This window comes from Channa argus, chromosome 13 (assembly GCF_033026475.1).
Source record: "Channa argus isolate prfri chromosome 13, Channa argus male v1.0, whole genome shotgun sequence".
NCBI lineage: Eukaryota > Metazoa > Chordata > Actinopteri > Anabantiformes > Channidae > Channa > Channa argus.
In genome coordinates this window covers 11,046,222-11,061,249 of record NC_090209.1, presented here as the reverse complement: position 1 = coordinate 11,061,249, position 15,028 = coordinate 11,046,222, and the positions used below count along the sequence as shown (strand labels likewise).

The window sequence follows — 15,028 nt, the reverse complement described above, 5'->3', positions numbered from 1 at the left end:
GCAGTGAGCTGGAACATTTAGTGGTATTCTATCCTCAGTGTACACAATGCCATTAGTGCATTTTATTTTAATGGCTTCAGATGCAAAGCTACTTTGATAAGCTTACATAGTTCATTTATAAAAACGAATTATGTTTTTGTAAAGGCCTTTCTTCTCTTTTCTTATCTATTTAAGGCATGTTTTTGATGGAAATCCCTTTCACGGCCCTGATCAGCATCAGAAGCTGTCAGCGGGAAACATTAGCTCATCACCTGTGCAAACTATGATAGTATGCTTCTTAATCTAAAGGATACAATGAAATATGAATGAAAAATATTAGTATTAAATGTATATTGCCATGTAGTCCACTATAAAGACAATGGTTTGTGTTCTTTTAGTATTACATGTTACAGGTGCATTAAGAGAATGGAACTTATTTGTGTCATGGTATACTTTACATGCATCCCTGGTTATTGTGTGGAATTGAGTAATGAATAGTAAACAGTACACTGTTGTCCACTGTTGCTGGCTAATATTCCTCTTTCTTGGATGAAACGGTCCAGGTCTGTCTGTGTGTCTGCATTGTGAAAGAGGTGAAACTCTTCCCACCAAAGTCGCATTTAACAGACTGTACTGAACTTCAAAGGATTTATTATAGATTTCTATATTTTTATTTTCTGGCAGTGCTCATGGAGCTTGTATAAAAGTGTCTATCCCACCACAAACACATTGACATGTGATAAATAAATACATAGTATATATTATTTCATATTACCAGTTACCCAGACATTCATTGGTGGCGTCTTCATTAAATGATAAAGAACACATTCAAAACCAACAGTATGTATAACTGGGTGCGATAAAAAGCAAAATCAATTTATAAAGTGAAGATCAGTTACCAACCCATGGTATCTTAGTTAGAAATCCATATTGAAATTCACATTTTAAGTTCTATTTTAAAAATTCATTGACAGGAGATTGAAAAATAAATAGAGAGTATAATTATTATCCTGTTTCTAGCTGTTTTATGATTTTAATATCACTAGTTTTAATTCTGCTGTGCTCCTTTCTGTGACCTAGCCGCTGGGTGTAGTGGTAGCTCATGTGTCAGTTTATATTTTTTATCTTTGTTAAATATCAATCAAGCTTTTAAATAAACGAACTAAGAATCATTCATCCATACTAATGTAATGACTTCATGTACCACACTGACTTAAATCAATGTGGTACATAAAGCAGCAACCTGTGGCTTACAACAAATATTAATTTACAAATGGAGCCAGCAGCAAAGTTGTATCCCACATCCCACATTACATTTAACAATACAAAAGAGAGAAAAAGAGAAAAGGTGCAGTAGTATTGTCCTTACATGGAAAAGTTCCTTCACAGGTTCCCAGCTGTCTTCCCTTCAGATCTGGGAAAAGGTTTTCACGATTAATAAGCTTCCTGTGATCTATCAGTTTCTTGAGCTGATAACAATGTCCATACATTAACAAACATCATTTTCTGACAAATAAGAATTCTGCTTCATCCAGTTTTAAAAAGTTCAAATCCAGTTTAGCTGGGACTATGTTTTGACACATTCTAGCTGACTCTGTGGGCTGAACATCAACAGTGGGCACTGTGTGAAAGCCTTTGTCACATAAACTTGGTGGCAGGTGAACAAAAAAGAAGAGTGACAAGACTGACACATAGAACAGTGCTTTTCTTCACACATAGAAACACTGCCCCAGCCCAGGGCACACAATGTCCATTCACTGTTTTCTTGTGAACTGAAAGTGTTTGTTCAATTCACAGAAGCTCAGCTTCATCCTCATCATCTTCCGAGCCTGAGGGTCCCTGGCGAACTTCTTCGTACCACTTGTTGGTTAGGGTTTTCATTTGAATTCGGCCATGTAACAGGTCCTGTCAGACACATATTACAAAATAAAAAACAAATTAGCACACATTTATTGAGAGTACAGATGGGGATTAGCCCAGCAGCACTTAATAAGATCTGATGACAAGTTATTTAGACACATCTTGTATTTCTAGAAAGCAGTGAGGTAAAAATGATTAATTTTCTGCTCCTGAAATATAAGTCGAAGAGAAGACACTGTATGAACTGCAGTTAAAAGTCTGAGGTTGGTGGCTCAACAAAAAGATCAGTACAAACCAGCTATATCTTTGTCAAAAACATTTAAAACTTCTCTAATTTGTCTATTGTTTAATACAATAGATACAATACAATGCACCCAGCTCCAAACGAAAAGGCCACATCTGGCAGATAGATTTGAACCTGAGGAGCTTCTAGCTGTGAGGCGGCAGTATTAACCACGCTACCACCGTGCTACTCTGCACTGAACAAGATGTTTTCAATGTGTGTACTATTAGTTCTTTGTCTGTGTGTTTCTAGTATCTCTCTGACAGCAAACGGTGATAGCAGCAAACAAATAGTTTGTTTAAGGAATCATGACAAACAACTTGCAGCCTCTCTTCTGGCTCAGAGGATTTCTGTCTCTCCCACTTTCTTACCTCTTGGGTAAGCCTGCGAGTGAAGAAAGGGTTCAGGTATTTAGCATCAAGCCACATAAAGCCTTTCAGATCTTGCCTCTGGTAGATCTGAGCCTCGTACTCCTCCTCTGTCAGTTCTGATAGGTGCTCTGATTCAATAGTATTACCCTACAAATAAAAAAAGAAAGGAGAGAGAGGCAATCTGATAAATAGCAAGAAATGAAAAGACAGCAGTCAGGGTGGTGGAGTAGAGATCATGCACAGCAGGACAAGCAATGATGGAGAAACAACAAAGGGAGCAAAAAGGGGGAACTATATTAAAGGAGGGAATGAGAGATGTAAGAAGAAGACACCCTGGGTGTAGCATTCGGCTTTAGCTTTTCTAAGACATCAAACATGTAAATGCTATACACACAAGCCATGCAAACACACAACCACAAACCTTCAGTGACCTCATTACCATGATATCTTCAAAAGTATGACACATTATCTAGAGTTAGGGCTTCTGGGGGAAGCTGATTATGATTAGAACAACGGGGGTATTGTATTAATGCCAGTTTTTATAGTTTAAAAGTTGACAACCCTTAGATGTCTTCCTTACTGAAGATAAGTATGATCCTGATGGAGTCAGATCAAGGCAGGATAGAAAAGGACGTACTGCCAAACTGCATATATGTGTATGAGAACAAAGTGTTTGACTATTACCATTTTCTCTGTCTTGCTGAGATTGATGTCTTTCTTGTTCTTACGTCGGGTCTGGCTCTCTTCAATGTCCATTAAGCGAATCAGTGGCATTGTTCCACCCCCCATCAGGAAGATGGTGAAAAGAACAATGATGATGGTGGTGGTGCCGATTAGCTGCCGCTTCTCAATGGGCTCCAGGCCAAGGTGAAGACTCAAAGCGTAGGGTATAGCACCTCGCAAACCTACCAGATAAAGTCAACTTTGACTATGTGAATTCTACACAAGATACTGTGACAAACTTACTTATATTTAAAATGTAATTTGTATGAAAAACATTCTATCATATGCTTTCATTTCTTTGTGTTGTTTTTTGTGCATGCAGGGTTAAACATAATTTCTACAATGTTTTGATTACATTATGCCAGCAAATCAATAGTTTGATCAAATTTCAAAAATGTCCTGACGTGTTTTTTAAATGGACACAAATTCATCTCACCACTAAACCACATGATAAACATCATCTTGGGGGTGATTTTGTGGTCTCTGAAAAAGTTTATCAAGAATGACAGAGGGAAGATGTTCACCGCTCTGCCGAGAAGAACCAGGACCTAAAGAGACAATGACAGCTCAAATAGTGACTATGGAGGATTCAGAGACACCAGGGATTTTGTTACATTAACCACATTAAAATAACATTTAAATGCAAGAACACTTACTATGCACCATATGACAAAGGATATTTCAAAATTATGAGGGAAGCTGAAGATGGACAGACCAAGGAAGGCAAACACACATGTCTCTGCAAAGAAAAAGAAAAAAAAATAGTATTGGTGAAAAATTACAATAAAGAAGAGTTTGGAAGGAAAATAGGGAAACCACTGACCACACATAAAGGCCATTGTGCGCAGTGTCTGCTGCATGAGGATCTGGGTGACTGGAGACAAGTTGTGATGGGTGTAGTGGGACATCACAATTCCTGCAAAGAGGATTGACATAATTCCTGTGCAAAGACAGAAAGATTGCTATTAAAAAATGTCCTATAGCATAGGACATAGTTTATCTTTGACATGCATAAGAGTATGAATCCTGTATATCTATGTGCTCACCAGACAGTTTAATGCCTTCTGCTAGGCCATAGGGTAGATAAGCAAAGATGATCATCATACCAAACTCGAGTGAAGGAGTCTTCCTCAAATCAAAGTGTTTTAGAAACTGGTCATATAGTTAAGGAATTTAAATAAAAGCAGGTGAACAAATACACACAGGATTATCAAGCATAGTCTGGATACAACAGCTGAGATGAGTCCAGTGAGGGTTCCCAGAGCTGCAGATCCAAAAAACATTTTAAGGAAATAACCCAGTGCTTGCAAAAAAGTCTCCCAGCCTGTTACCATGGAGTTGTCTGACTGGGAAAAGAACCCCTCTGCTGTGCTGAAAAACAAAAGAAAACACAGAGGAAAATGTCAAGGCCACAATATTACAGTTCCACTTTGTGTTGTTATATCATTTTCTGGCCCTAGAGGGCAGAAACACTCCACCACTGAATTCTCCAAACTCACAAGTTAGTGCGTTTGTGTGCAAGCAGTTTTCAACACCAGCACACTCTGGGTAAATAAACTGAGGCGTGACCCTTTCAACCTAACATTAATAGTAATAGTAAAATGAATTTATTATGAAACTGAGCAATACCAAGAACCACATAAATGTGTTAAATCTACATGACTTTAGGCACAGCTAGTACCAAAACTATAAAGATAAACTGTAATGACACTGTGATGATCTAGCATTTACATATTCTCAGCATATGAAGCTGTCAGTAGTGAACTACCAAATTCATATTTGTATAAAAACAGCATTTTGGTTGTTTTATGGCTACAGTTCATACAGTTTATGGTCTATTTTTAATTACAGTTATCCACATAAAAAACAGACAACAAGGAATCATTAATAATAGGATTTTTATCCATATAACATGCTCAAAGGTTAAGATGTGCCTATTGCCTTTAACATACATACGTAGCTTCAACAAAAACTAGTCTGTGAGGTTTTACAGATTCTACTGTAAAAATAAGCAAACCACCAGGAGTGTTCGTTTTATCTATTTCTATGAGTGAGACCAAAAATGTGAGTATAGACAGAGCAGATACGCTAGGAAAAATGTGATGTGTGCAAACAAAGGAGTCCTGTCCAATGTCTGTTTCTGTCTAACTTGTCCGTCAAGATTTTGTTTTTGTAATTATCTGTGTGTGGCCACCCATCTGTTGCCACATAACATACTCTACAAACACTTCTGAGAAAATGATAGTCTAAACAGACCATGCCCTATGACAACAGCCAGGTAACAGGTTTGGAAACTGTTTTTTTCACTCATCACTAGATAGCCAACTGTTGTAAAGGAAGTAGGTACAAGGAAAGTCTTCTTTTAACAATTATCATCTGTCAAAGTCACAAATGCCAGACATATTCATTAGCTTGTAATTTTAACTTCTCACTTTTTAAGATCTTTAAAAAAATGTACACATTTGAAAATAAATGTCATAACGCAGCAGATATAGACTCTTACTTGGTGAGGACAATTGACACTGCATCGTTAAGGATGCTTTCTCCAAACACAAGCATATTGAGAACTGGATCCACGTTAAGGGCATTAAAGATGGCAATGGTAGCTACAGGGTCCACAGCTGAGATCAGTGAGCCAAAGGCGAAGCTGCAGCAGAGTAGAAGGAAGTGAGAATAAGGTGAGGATAACAATTTATCAATGGGCAGAGAAACTTTTACAGATATGAAGATATAACTAAATGATTAAGAAATAAACACACGTTCAGCAAAGAGACTAAACTCCAACGTGGGGCAAATGGAGAAAGGAACTAATGTTATAAAAATAAGGTCACAGAAAACAAGCTATACTTATAATTATTTGCATTTAGTTCCCCTTGAAATCAGAATTTTGTGCAAAGGGGTGTAAGACACCTATAGATACTAGTCAGACTAAAAGACTAACCCTTACCTGTCAGTCATGGTCATCTTGTAGATCACATCTGCCTAAGAAAAAGAAAATACACAGCAAGATCAGTGATGCAACAAGAATATTTGATCATGCAAAGTAGGCAATTTCTTCATAACAATAAAACAACCTTTTTAAAATGTTTGTGACAGTACAATCCCTAAATTCAGCCCCATTAGAACTTTCTAAAGCACCTTTATTTGCCTTTTTTAAACAACAAACACAAAAGAAGTGAAAACAGATCTCTATAACAATACAAATATTACATTGAAAACAACTGTTTACATAAATATTCACCCCCTTTAAAACTCACCCAAATTATTAATAGCGCAGCAATCGATTATAAAAATTACACAATTAGTTAAAGGAGATAACCTGAGTGCAATGAATGTGTTTAAAAGGTTTTAGTAAAATACACCTGATCCAGTCCAATTATTGGTGGATCAGTGTCATGACCAAAAATACTACATAAAAAAAAACAAAAACAAAATCTCAAGCAACTCCATAAAATGGTTATGAAACAGGTGCTGTTAAGGTTCAAACAATGTGCATGTTACTCTTACAGTACAGTGAAATCCATCTGTTTACAACCGTAGTAGTATTTGTGATGTGATTACTTTTTTCCTACACTGTTTCCTGTGAACTTCTTTGTCTCTCCCTGTTTGTGTGTGTGTTATGTGTCACGAAATGGGCCACAAGTGAATGTGTTGACTGGCTGCCAGGTATGTTTGACTGTGTCATTTCAGGAGCTGATTGGTTGCAGCCATTTTATCAGAAGGTTTGAAATACTGTGTCACCCAGTTCATTTCAGACTTTCTTCTCCCTCACTGCCAGCCCACCAGACATCATTGATGGCACTGTTGTAAATAAGATTTTTCTATTTGTAGCCCTAGGCTGTTGGCTGTTTTCATAGAGGTAGAGTTAGCCTCTTACTTTTGAAAACTATTTGTTCTCCTCTTCTCTGTCATATGGTAAAAATCTATGATTTATGATCTGATGAGAGCTCTTTGGCCTTTAGACCAGATGTGGTGACTGCTGAGTACCCTGGGCTGCAATTGTTGTCTGTACAAATTCTCCCATCTCAGCAGCAGAAGTTTTAATTCCTGTAGTGGAATCATAGATGTCTTAGAGGCCTGCTCCAATAGTCGCCTTCTTACACAGCCACTCAAATAAAAGATAAAAAGTTCCACGGGGGCTGAATATTTTTATAGACACTGAATAAAACCCCTCCGTATTTATTGTGCTGGTCTAACAAAGTTAAAGAATACTCGAAATATTTAATCAAGGATAGAATAGGGGTCAGATTTAATTTGACCAAATATGAATCAAATTCTGAATCTGCTTATAGAATTGGAATTCGTTTGAATCTCTTCGCAAAATTTTTAGGAGTTTTTGAAAAAGAAAAACATCAGTTTTAAAAGAAAATGCCATTACATAACATTTTCCTCTTCAACAAGCAAAACAAGAATGTTAAAGTTGCAACTGTAGAAGCTAAAAAAACAGCATGGTGAAAATAATATTAATTCTAATTTAAAAATCAGCCAATATCAATTACATAGACCATTGATGTTTTGGATGCATGATACAGTTATTCTTACCATAACGCGAAAGATACGCACAATAAAACATATCCTCTTTTGAACTCTTAATTAAAATGGAGCTTTACAAATCTAGATGTTTTATTTTTACTTGGAACCAGGCTTAAAGTGGAACCAGCTTTCAGAACCCATCCCTAATTAAGGATAAACAACCAAGATCACACTCTTTCTCTAAAAAGGCCCTGGCAATGCCAGAGATATTGACGGATGCTGCTAAAAAACTCACCTGCCCAAGGAAGTAGATGCCTCCTCCAACTATGAAGGCAGAGATAGTTGTGCCAATCACAGCAAACAGGGTAATGGAGCCGATGTTCTGGAAGAAGTTACCCTGCGAATATAGGGACACACAGCAGAAGTATTCATAGGCTTAGTAGATTAATGACAACTAAAGTTAAACAATGGTTCACAACATGTAGCTAATATTAGAATGGAAAGCAGGGTGAAGTAAAGGTACAGAAAAAATATTCATGATTACAGTTTAATGATGCAGAACATGACTATTGCCTTCTAATTGCCTAAACCTTCCTACAATTAGTGACTTATTTAAACTTTAATTAGAACATATAAACATTGCATATAAATGAAAGCAGGCTAGAACTCACACGCAATTAAAAAAAAACTATATGATTACAGGGAAAACATGAAAAACATACACCAAGTGTCACAGAACAGACTTTGACTTCTTAGGTCCCTATTCATTTTTTGTCTTATTTACAGTGAATTAAAATGGGATAAAAGCTGCGTCAAGTCTGCTTCATTTACACATTCTGTTGTACCTTATGTAAAGAGTATCCAGATTCAAAGATGATGGGTGGCAGCAGCAAAAGGAAAAACATGTTGGGTCGGAACATTTCCTCCTCCTTTGAGAGAAGGATACAGTTACAGCCACATTTAAATAAAACAAAAGTAACATGGTCAGGTGACAGACTAGTGACTTTAATCTTGGCTTAGAGCCAACAGTAACAGTATACCCTTTAAAAGTATAGGAAAATGTCAGGTCAAAGTATTGTGAAATTGGGAGTCGTATGACTCTTTTGAAACCCATGTACATGTTCTCTCAGGTCTTGTCATCTTGAAGTGTGCAATGGCCTATTGATTGCAACACAAATTCTAATGATGTAATAATGTTATTAATTGTGTTATATATGAGCACATAATGTGTGTGTCACTGAACGGAAATAAAAAAGGGCTTGTGGTTATAATGCAAAAACGCATATTCCCAACCATTTGTCTGACTAGTGAACATGGTTGAGCGACACTGTGTTCCTCCGAAGTCATAAAAGAGAGAAAAGGTAGATGAGGGAGTGCACGTTTAAGGTGTGACACTTCATAATGTGACAAAACAAATATTGGGTGTGTACTTAAATACGAAGCTTTTTTAAATTTCTCATTTATGCTCATACGCACACACAAATCATTGTGGCTTTTCAGCTAAATGGGCCAGCCCAGGCGTAGGAATCATGTGCCCATGCATTATGCTCTGACTGCGAATGTGTTTGTGCATGATGCACCATGTGCTCCTTTATAAGCCAATATGTGTGGGAAAGAGAGAGAGAGACAGACAAACAGCCAGAAAAACAGTCAGTGCATTCTGTGCATAATTTATGCTGTTAATGTAGCAGTTATTATGTGGCATTGCACTGTTGAAAGTTTATTTAATGCTTTTATTTCTGGGCCATGTTTGATACTGTCAGAAACATAGGAGAGGGTATATTTAATACATTCATTCAACAATATCTTTCATTATGGGGTACAGTCTAGACAGATGCCAGAGCCTGACTCTCAACAGCAACAATTCCACAAACAGATGGACCTGGAAACAACTACTTCCACAATCTATTTCGTTATCTTTATTCACTTCCTTCTGACACCCAGGTCAAATTTTATTCAAAAAGACAGCTCAAGTGAATGTACACTAAAGTTCAGGTCCTGGCAACACTAAAGTACTAGCACATCAAAGTTTCACAATAATGTGTGTGCCCATTTGGGGCCAAGTGTTTAACCATCTGAAATTTGACATAAAATATGAAAGCATAGCATAATTGATCAAAAGTTCTAAAAGAGGCTTGTAAATTATGTCAAATATGACAAAATGATTAGCTTCATAAGCCTTTTAAATTTAAAGATTAAATTTAAAATCTCTTTCTTTTCAATGACACAATTTTTTTTTTTTTTTTTTTTGTCCTTTCGGCTTATCTCGTGAGTTTAGGGTCGCCACAGCGGATCATTGTCCGCATGTTGATTTGGCACAGTTTTTACGCCGGATGCCCTTCCTGACGCAACCCCTTCCCAATTTCTACCGGGCTTGGACCGGCACTGCATAGCTGGGGAGGGGAATGGGCTGTTAGCGGTTCAGTGTCTTGCCCAGGGACACTTCGACATGTAGCCAGGGCCGGGGATCGAACCACTCACCCTGTGGTCCGTGGACGACTGCCTTTCAACAATGCCTGACTCAAAAAAGTGATGGCAAGTGAAATAGGACAATATCCCAGCACACTGGTTAATTAAAAGATACACAGTACACTGTTTGTCCAGATGGCTGCTTCTTTAAAGATAAATGTTTCGACACAAAGTTGCAGTGTTCTACATACAAGACCTTAGAATAGGTCAGGCACAGGAAAAGGAGATAGAGGATGTATGTTGGAGTAAAAGGCTAAGCTCTTACTCTGCCTTCACTGCCTTATTATGGATTCAAATTTGGGGAGAAGTAGGCCACCAAGAAATGCTTCCAGGTCACCACTTTTCCTCGACATTAATATTGAACAAAACTCTACCCTTCAGGCCAGGTGAAAGGTCATGAATGAATGACTATTACCACCTGATAAAACACTGAGCATATAGTGACTTTGCATGCACATCCATATGTGTAGGTTGAAATAAGGAGAAGTCTACGGTCTTTTTCTATTTATGGTTGATTTTAGGGTGGAATTAAGGGATTTAAATTCATTATCAATCATTAACCATTTAGTTAAAACAATTCCCACTACAGTATCTCAGAGCCTGAGGTGACATATTGATTGTTGTGTCAGACAACCAGTCCAGAGCTTAAAGATATTTAATTTTGACTCAAGAAAAGCAGCAAATCTTTAAATTTAGGATGAAGAAACCAGCAAATGTTTACCTTTTGACAATAATACAACTACTAATAAAATTACACAATAGTGGCAATTAAGAACACTGTTTCAAAAAGCCTAGAAAAAGTGACATACATGGTAACCTGAGATAGCCTGAGAAATGAAGATTAAAAGAAAAATGTACGGGTAAGGTAAATCAATAGGAGAAATATCCATGAAGATATGTGATTACTATTGAATGTATCATTATTACAGGTTAGCACTGCCACCTCACAGCTACGTTATGGGTTCACATCCCTGACTGGCTGCGGCCTTTCCTGTGAAGTTAGCATGTTCTCCCCGTGCTTGTGTGAGTTTTTCTGGTTACTCTAGTTTCCTCCCACAGTCCAAACACATGCATGTTAGATTAGTTGGTAAATCTAAATTGCCCATAGGAGTAAATGTGAGTGTGAATAGCTGTATGTCTCTTTGTGTTGGCCTTGACATGGACTGGCGGCCTGTCCAGGGTGTACCCTGCCTCTCACTCAGTGACAGCTGAGATAGGCTCCAACCCCCCTTTGACCCTCAACAGGATAACCGGTAACAGATAATGAATGGATTTTAAAGCTTTAAAGTTTTAATCAACATAAATCACATGTGTAGAGAATTAAGAAAGTGGTTAAAAGGATTTGAAAAGTAATGTGTAATGTGATATCATGTACTGTATGTATCATGCTGTAATGAGAAAGTACCAAAATGGCTGTGCAAACACAGACAGCTGGAGAAACAAGGAACTACTTAAAATATAATGATGGGACAATAGCAATGAAAAAATTACATGGTACATGAACAGCGCTTGGAGCGACATAAAGGACTGAATAAAAGTAAATACGTAGGTATTGGCTTTATACCATGAGCTGATCACACCATGGGTCTGCATGGCAAATGACATTCATCAAATTGTAAAACGTCGAAAAGTATGAAAGCCTTAGGTTAGACAGATATCCCAAAATCCTTATGACCAAGCAAGGCTGCCTTGGGCACATGACATTCTAATACAAAGAAGGCAACAAGAGGCTTTGGCATGCAGAAAACCTTTCAATTTTTATATTTTTGATTTTGAGTTCGATCAGCCTCATTGTATTGTTGATTTTATCAGTTGAAATACTTCTAGCCCTTGCGTTTACAAAATACAGAAATCTGCAGTTAATGTAAAGGTTTCCTTGCTTTAATTGAAATTTTTATAAGGGTTTTTTAAAAGTGTTAATTAAATTCACGATGTAGCTTCTAAGCAGTAAAAGTAAACTTACAACCAAAGTATTTTCCAGCAACTACTATTACAATAAGAGGGAATTTACTGTTAACCAGTGTGACTGAATTGGTATTTGTGGACTGAAATCACTGTAGCACTAGATTCTAGGTACAAATACACTAGACTGGTGCCCTGAAACCACAGGAGAAGCAAAGAGTTACGAGGGGTAATGAGATTTCAGAAACACTGAGATTGATAGACACCAAAGAAATATGTGTTGTAAGAGAAGAGGAGATGAAATAGATAATTCCAGAAAGTGGAAGATAGACATACTCTAGGGAAGTGCTGAGACCATGCTTGAACTAAATGAGACAAGATGAATGCCAAAGATGAAGCAAACACAGTTAAAAGAGGGTAAAAGATAACAGAAAAAATATGAGCAGAAAAGATGGAGAGGCATTCGATCAGAGTACACGCTCAATATAAGCTCAGTTTTGACACACAGTGACATCAAAACATGGGAAAAAGGCCCCTGAAACCACAATTAAAACTGTTCTCCGCATGTCGCTCTTTCTTTGTGGGGTGGGAGAGATGTAATAAAAGTAGGTACTGCCCTTTGGAGGTTAAAACACAGCACTGCCACCACTGAGGAACATGATAGGCCAAGACAGCACATGCAAGAATTTATAAACAGAGAGAAAGAACACTAAATACACTGCAAATGCTATATATATATATATATATATATATATATATATATATATATATATATATATATATATATATATATATAAAAAATTCTCTCTCTGTCTCTTTCACTCTTTCTCTCTCTCTCTGTTTTTGCCTAAGAGGCAAAATGCTGCTGGTCTAACAGCATGCTTTTTGTTCAATCTGTGTCAGAGCACAGGGGAGTGATGGGCATATGAGAGAAAAGAAAAAGCTGCAATACAGGAAACGCACATATATGAGCGGACATAAAAAAAAAAAAAAAAAAGATAGGTCAGTAGTAAAAAGAAAGCAGGCACTAGTGATGACTGGATGCTGCTGCCTGAGGGATTTGTATGTTTGTGGGAAGTCCTGGAAGCGTGCTAAATTCGCCAAATGTGCCAGCTTTAAAAACACTGAGTTGAAAGAGGTGACACAAATATAACGGAATTCGTAAAAAAAAAAAAAAAAAAGAGAGACACTATGGATGCAAGTTGACCTGGGAGGATGGACACCTTCTATTAATTGTGATAAAAAAACATGCAATGTATGCACATTTTCCAAACAGCTGCAGGCTATATGCACATTTTGGTTACTAGCCATGTTACTCACTAGTTACTCATTAAACAGGTTAAATGTCACATCCTGTTCTCAGGGACTGTCTCAAAAACAAATGGGTCAGAAATAATATATTTGTATAATGGACTGCGTCTTCTAAAGACTCAAAGGGGCTCTCAACCATTGACCATATACGTGTTCCTTAAAAAAAAATAAACTGTTGGACACGACCGCATTGTACAACATACTTTTTAAGATGCTGTACAGTGTTCAGGAAACATGAAGCCACTGCTTACTATATTTGGACAGGTGAACAGATCCACTTGTTGCAATTTACTGTAAATGCAAAAACAGAAAATCTAGAGGACAGGGGCTCTGGTTACTAGTGCAGCCCCAGGGCCCCCAACTGAAAAACAATGACCTCCTGTATGCAAGAAACACTGACACAACCTGTCCTCTATTCCTTCCTCCCCCTTACTCTGCATCTCTCTCTCTCGCTCTCGCTTTTATGTTCTTTCATTCTTCCACTCATTGGCAAAGAAAAAGGAATGTTAATTAAAGCCTTTGAGAACCAGAAGAAAAGAGGATGGCTCACAGGGACAGAGGAAAAGATAGCGCAGTGAATGTCACCATTGATAGGTAAGAGTAGAGATAAGAGAGATGAGATTAGTGACAAGAACAGCAGGCAGGAAAAGAATGATGGAGTACAAAGACAGGCAGAGAACGAGATATGAAAAACTATGGCACAGGAATAGCAGGTGTTTATTGGGTTAGGCTGTAAAGGGTGTGGGCAAAGGTTCCTGGTATATTTGCAATGGGATCAACTTCATGAAACAAGAATGAGGAAAGGCTTGTTTTTTGACGCCAAAATTGACTTCACTGACGCTGACATTTCCCCGACATCTAAAACACAGCTAAAATCAAAAATACAGTGTGAATTTGTTCTTCAGTTTGTGGTTTGGAACAAGTTTATCTTCAAGAGGTCACACTGAATGATATGAGGTATCTACATAGAGAAAATTTGGTTGTTTTACTTCATGTTTAATGTGTCAAATAAAACTAAGTGCAGTTATTTGTGAATTGTATAGTGCAGCGTGGAAACAAGAAAAAAAGATGTGGAGCAGGGTGTGAACAACAACAAACACTATACCTTCCAGTTTGCCAGTTCCTGGAACTCAATGATCTTAATGAAACCTCCTATTAAAATGCCTGGAAAGAGTGAGGACACATGAAAAACAATAAGAGTTTAAATATTTTGCACTTTATATGAAACTTTCAACACAACCAGAAGACAGATGGGATGCAAACCTGAGGAAAAGTGCTTTCTACGTGGTTAAACTAATGGATGTCTTGCAAAAGTCCAATATAGTTCAAGGTTAAATTCCCTATGAAAACTATTGTCTTAGTTTTGTCTTTGAGAACGTCCTCTTGCTATCAAGCTCAAAAGAGCATTAATTAAAAGTGAGAGGAAAACAAAAAGACATGTAAAGGGCAGAGAAAAAAGAAAGAGAAAATATAATAAAAGACAAAGCAATGTGTAAGACCCAAAAAAAGATCCACAGATTCAAGTTGTAGTACACAGGAAGAAACACATTGAGTAGATGACAAAGAAAGGAAGTAAGAAAGGAAGGAAAAGCAGTCTTTCTGATTTGTAAGCAGAGTGTTATCTCTCTTTAGTAGAGTCCCCTTCCCCAAAACACTG

At 37.4% G+C, this 15,028-nt stretch overlaps 1 protein-coding gene across 1 annotated transcript in view; it reads right to left on the bottom strand.

Moving 5' to 3' along the window:
• Positions 1 to 367: 367 nt before the first annotated feature.
• Positions 368 to 15,028, bottom strand: part of slc9a8 (solute carrier family 9 member 8) — a 21,076-nt gene continuing 6,415 nt past the window's right edge. The window contains exons 4-16 of the mRNA XM_067527740.1: positions 14,477 to 14,535; positions 8,535 to 8,618; positions 7,985 to 8,086; positions 6,164 to 6,198; positions 5,720 to 5,863; positions 4,446 to 4,587; positions 4,263 to 4,368; positions 4,040 to 4,156; positions 3,873 to 3,955; positions 3,653 to 3,764; positions 3,178 to 3,398; positions 2,494 to 2,640; positions 368 to 1,884 (exon numbers count right to left, since the gene is read on the bottom strand). Of these exons, the coding sequence (XP_067383841.1) occupies positions 1,771 to 1,884; positions 2,494 to 2,640; positions 3,178 to 3,398; positions 3,653 to 3,764; positions 3,873 to 3,955; positions 4,040 to 4,156; positions 4,263 to 4,368; positions 4,446 to 4,587; positions 5,720 to 5,863; positions 6,164 to 6,198; positions 7,985 to 8,086; positions 8,535 to 8,618; positions 14,477 to 14,535 (1,466 nt within the window). The 3' untranslated portion in view covers positions 368 to 1,770. The remainder of the gene's footprint in view (positions 1,885 to 2,493; positions 2,641 to 3,177; positions 3,399 to 3,652; positions 3,765 to 3,872; positions 3,956 to 4,039; positions 4,157 to 4,262; positions 4,369 to 4,445; positions 4,588 to 5,719; positions 5,864 to 6,163; positions 6,199 to 7,984; positions 8,087 to 8,534; positions 8,619 to 14,476; positions 14,536 to 15,028) is intronic.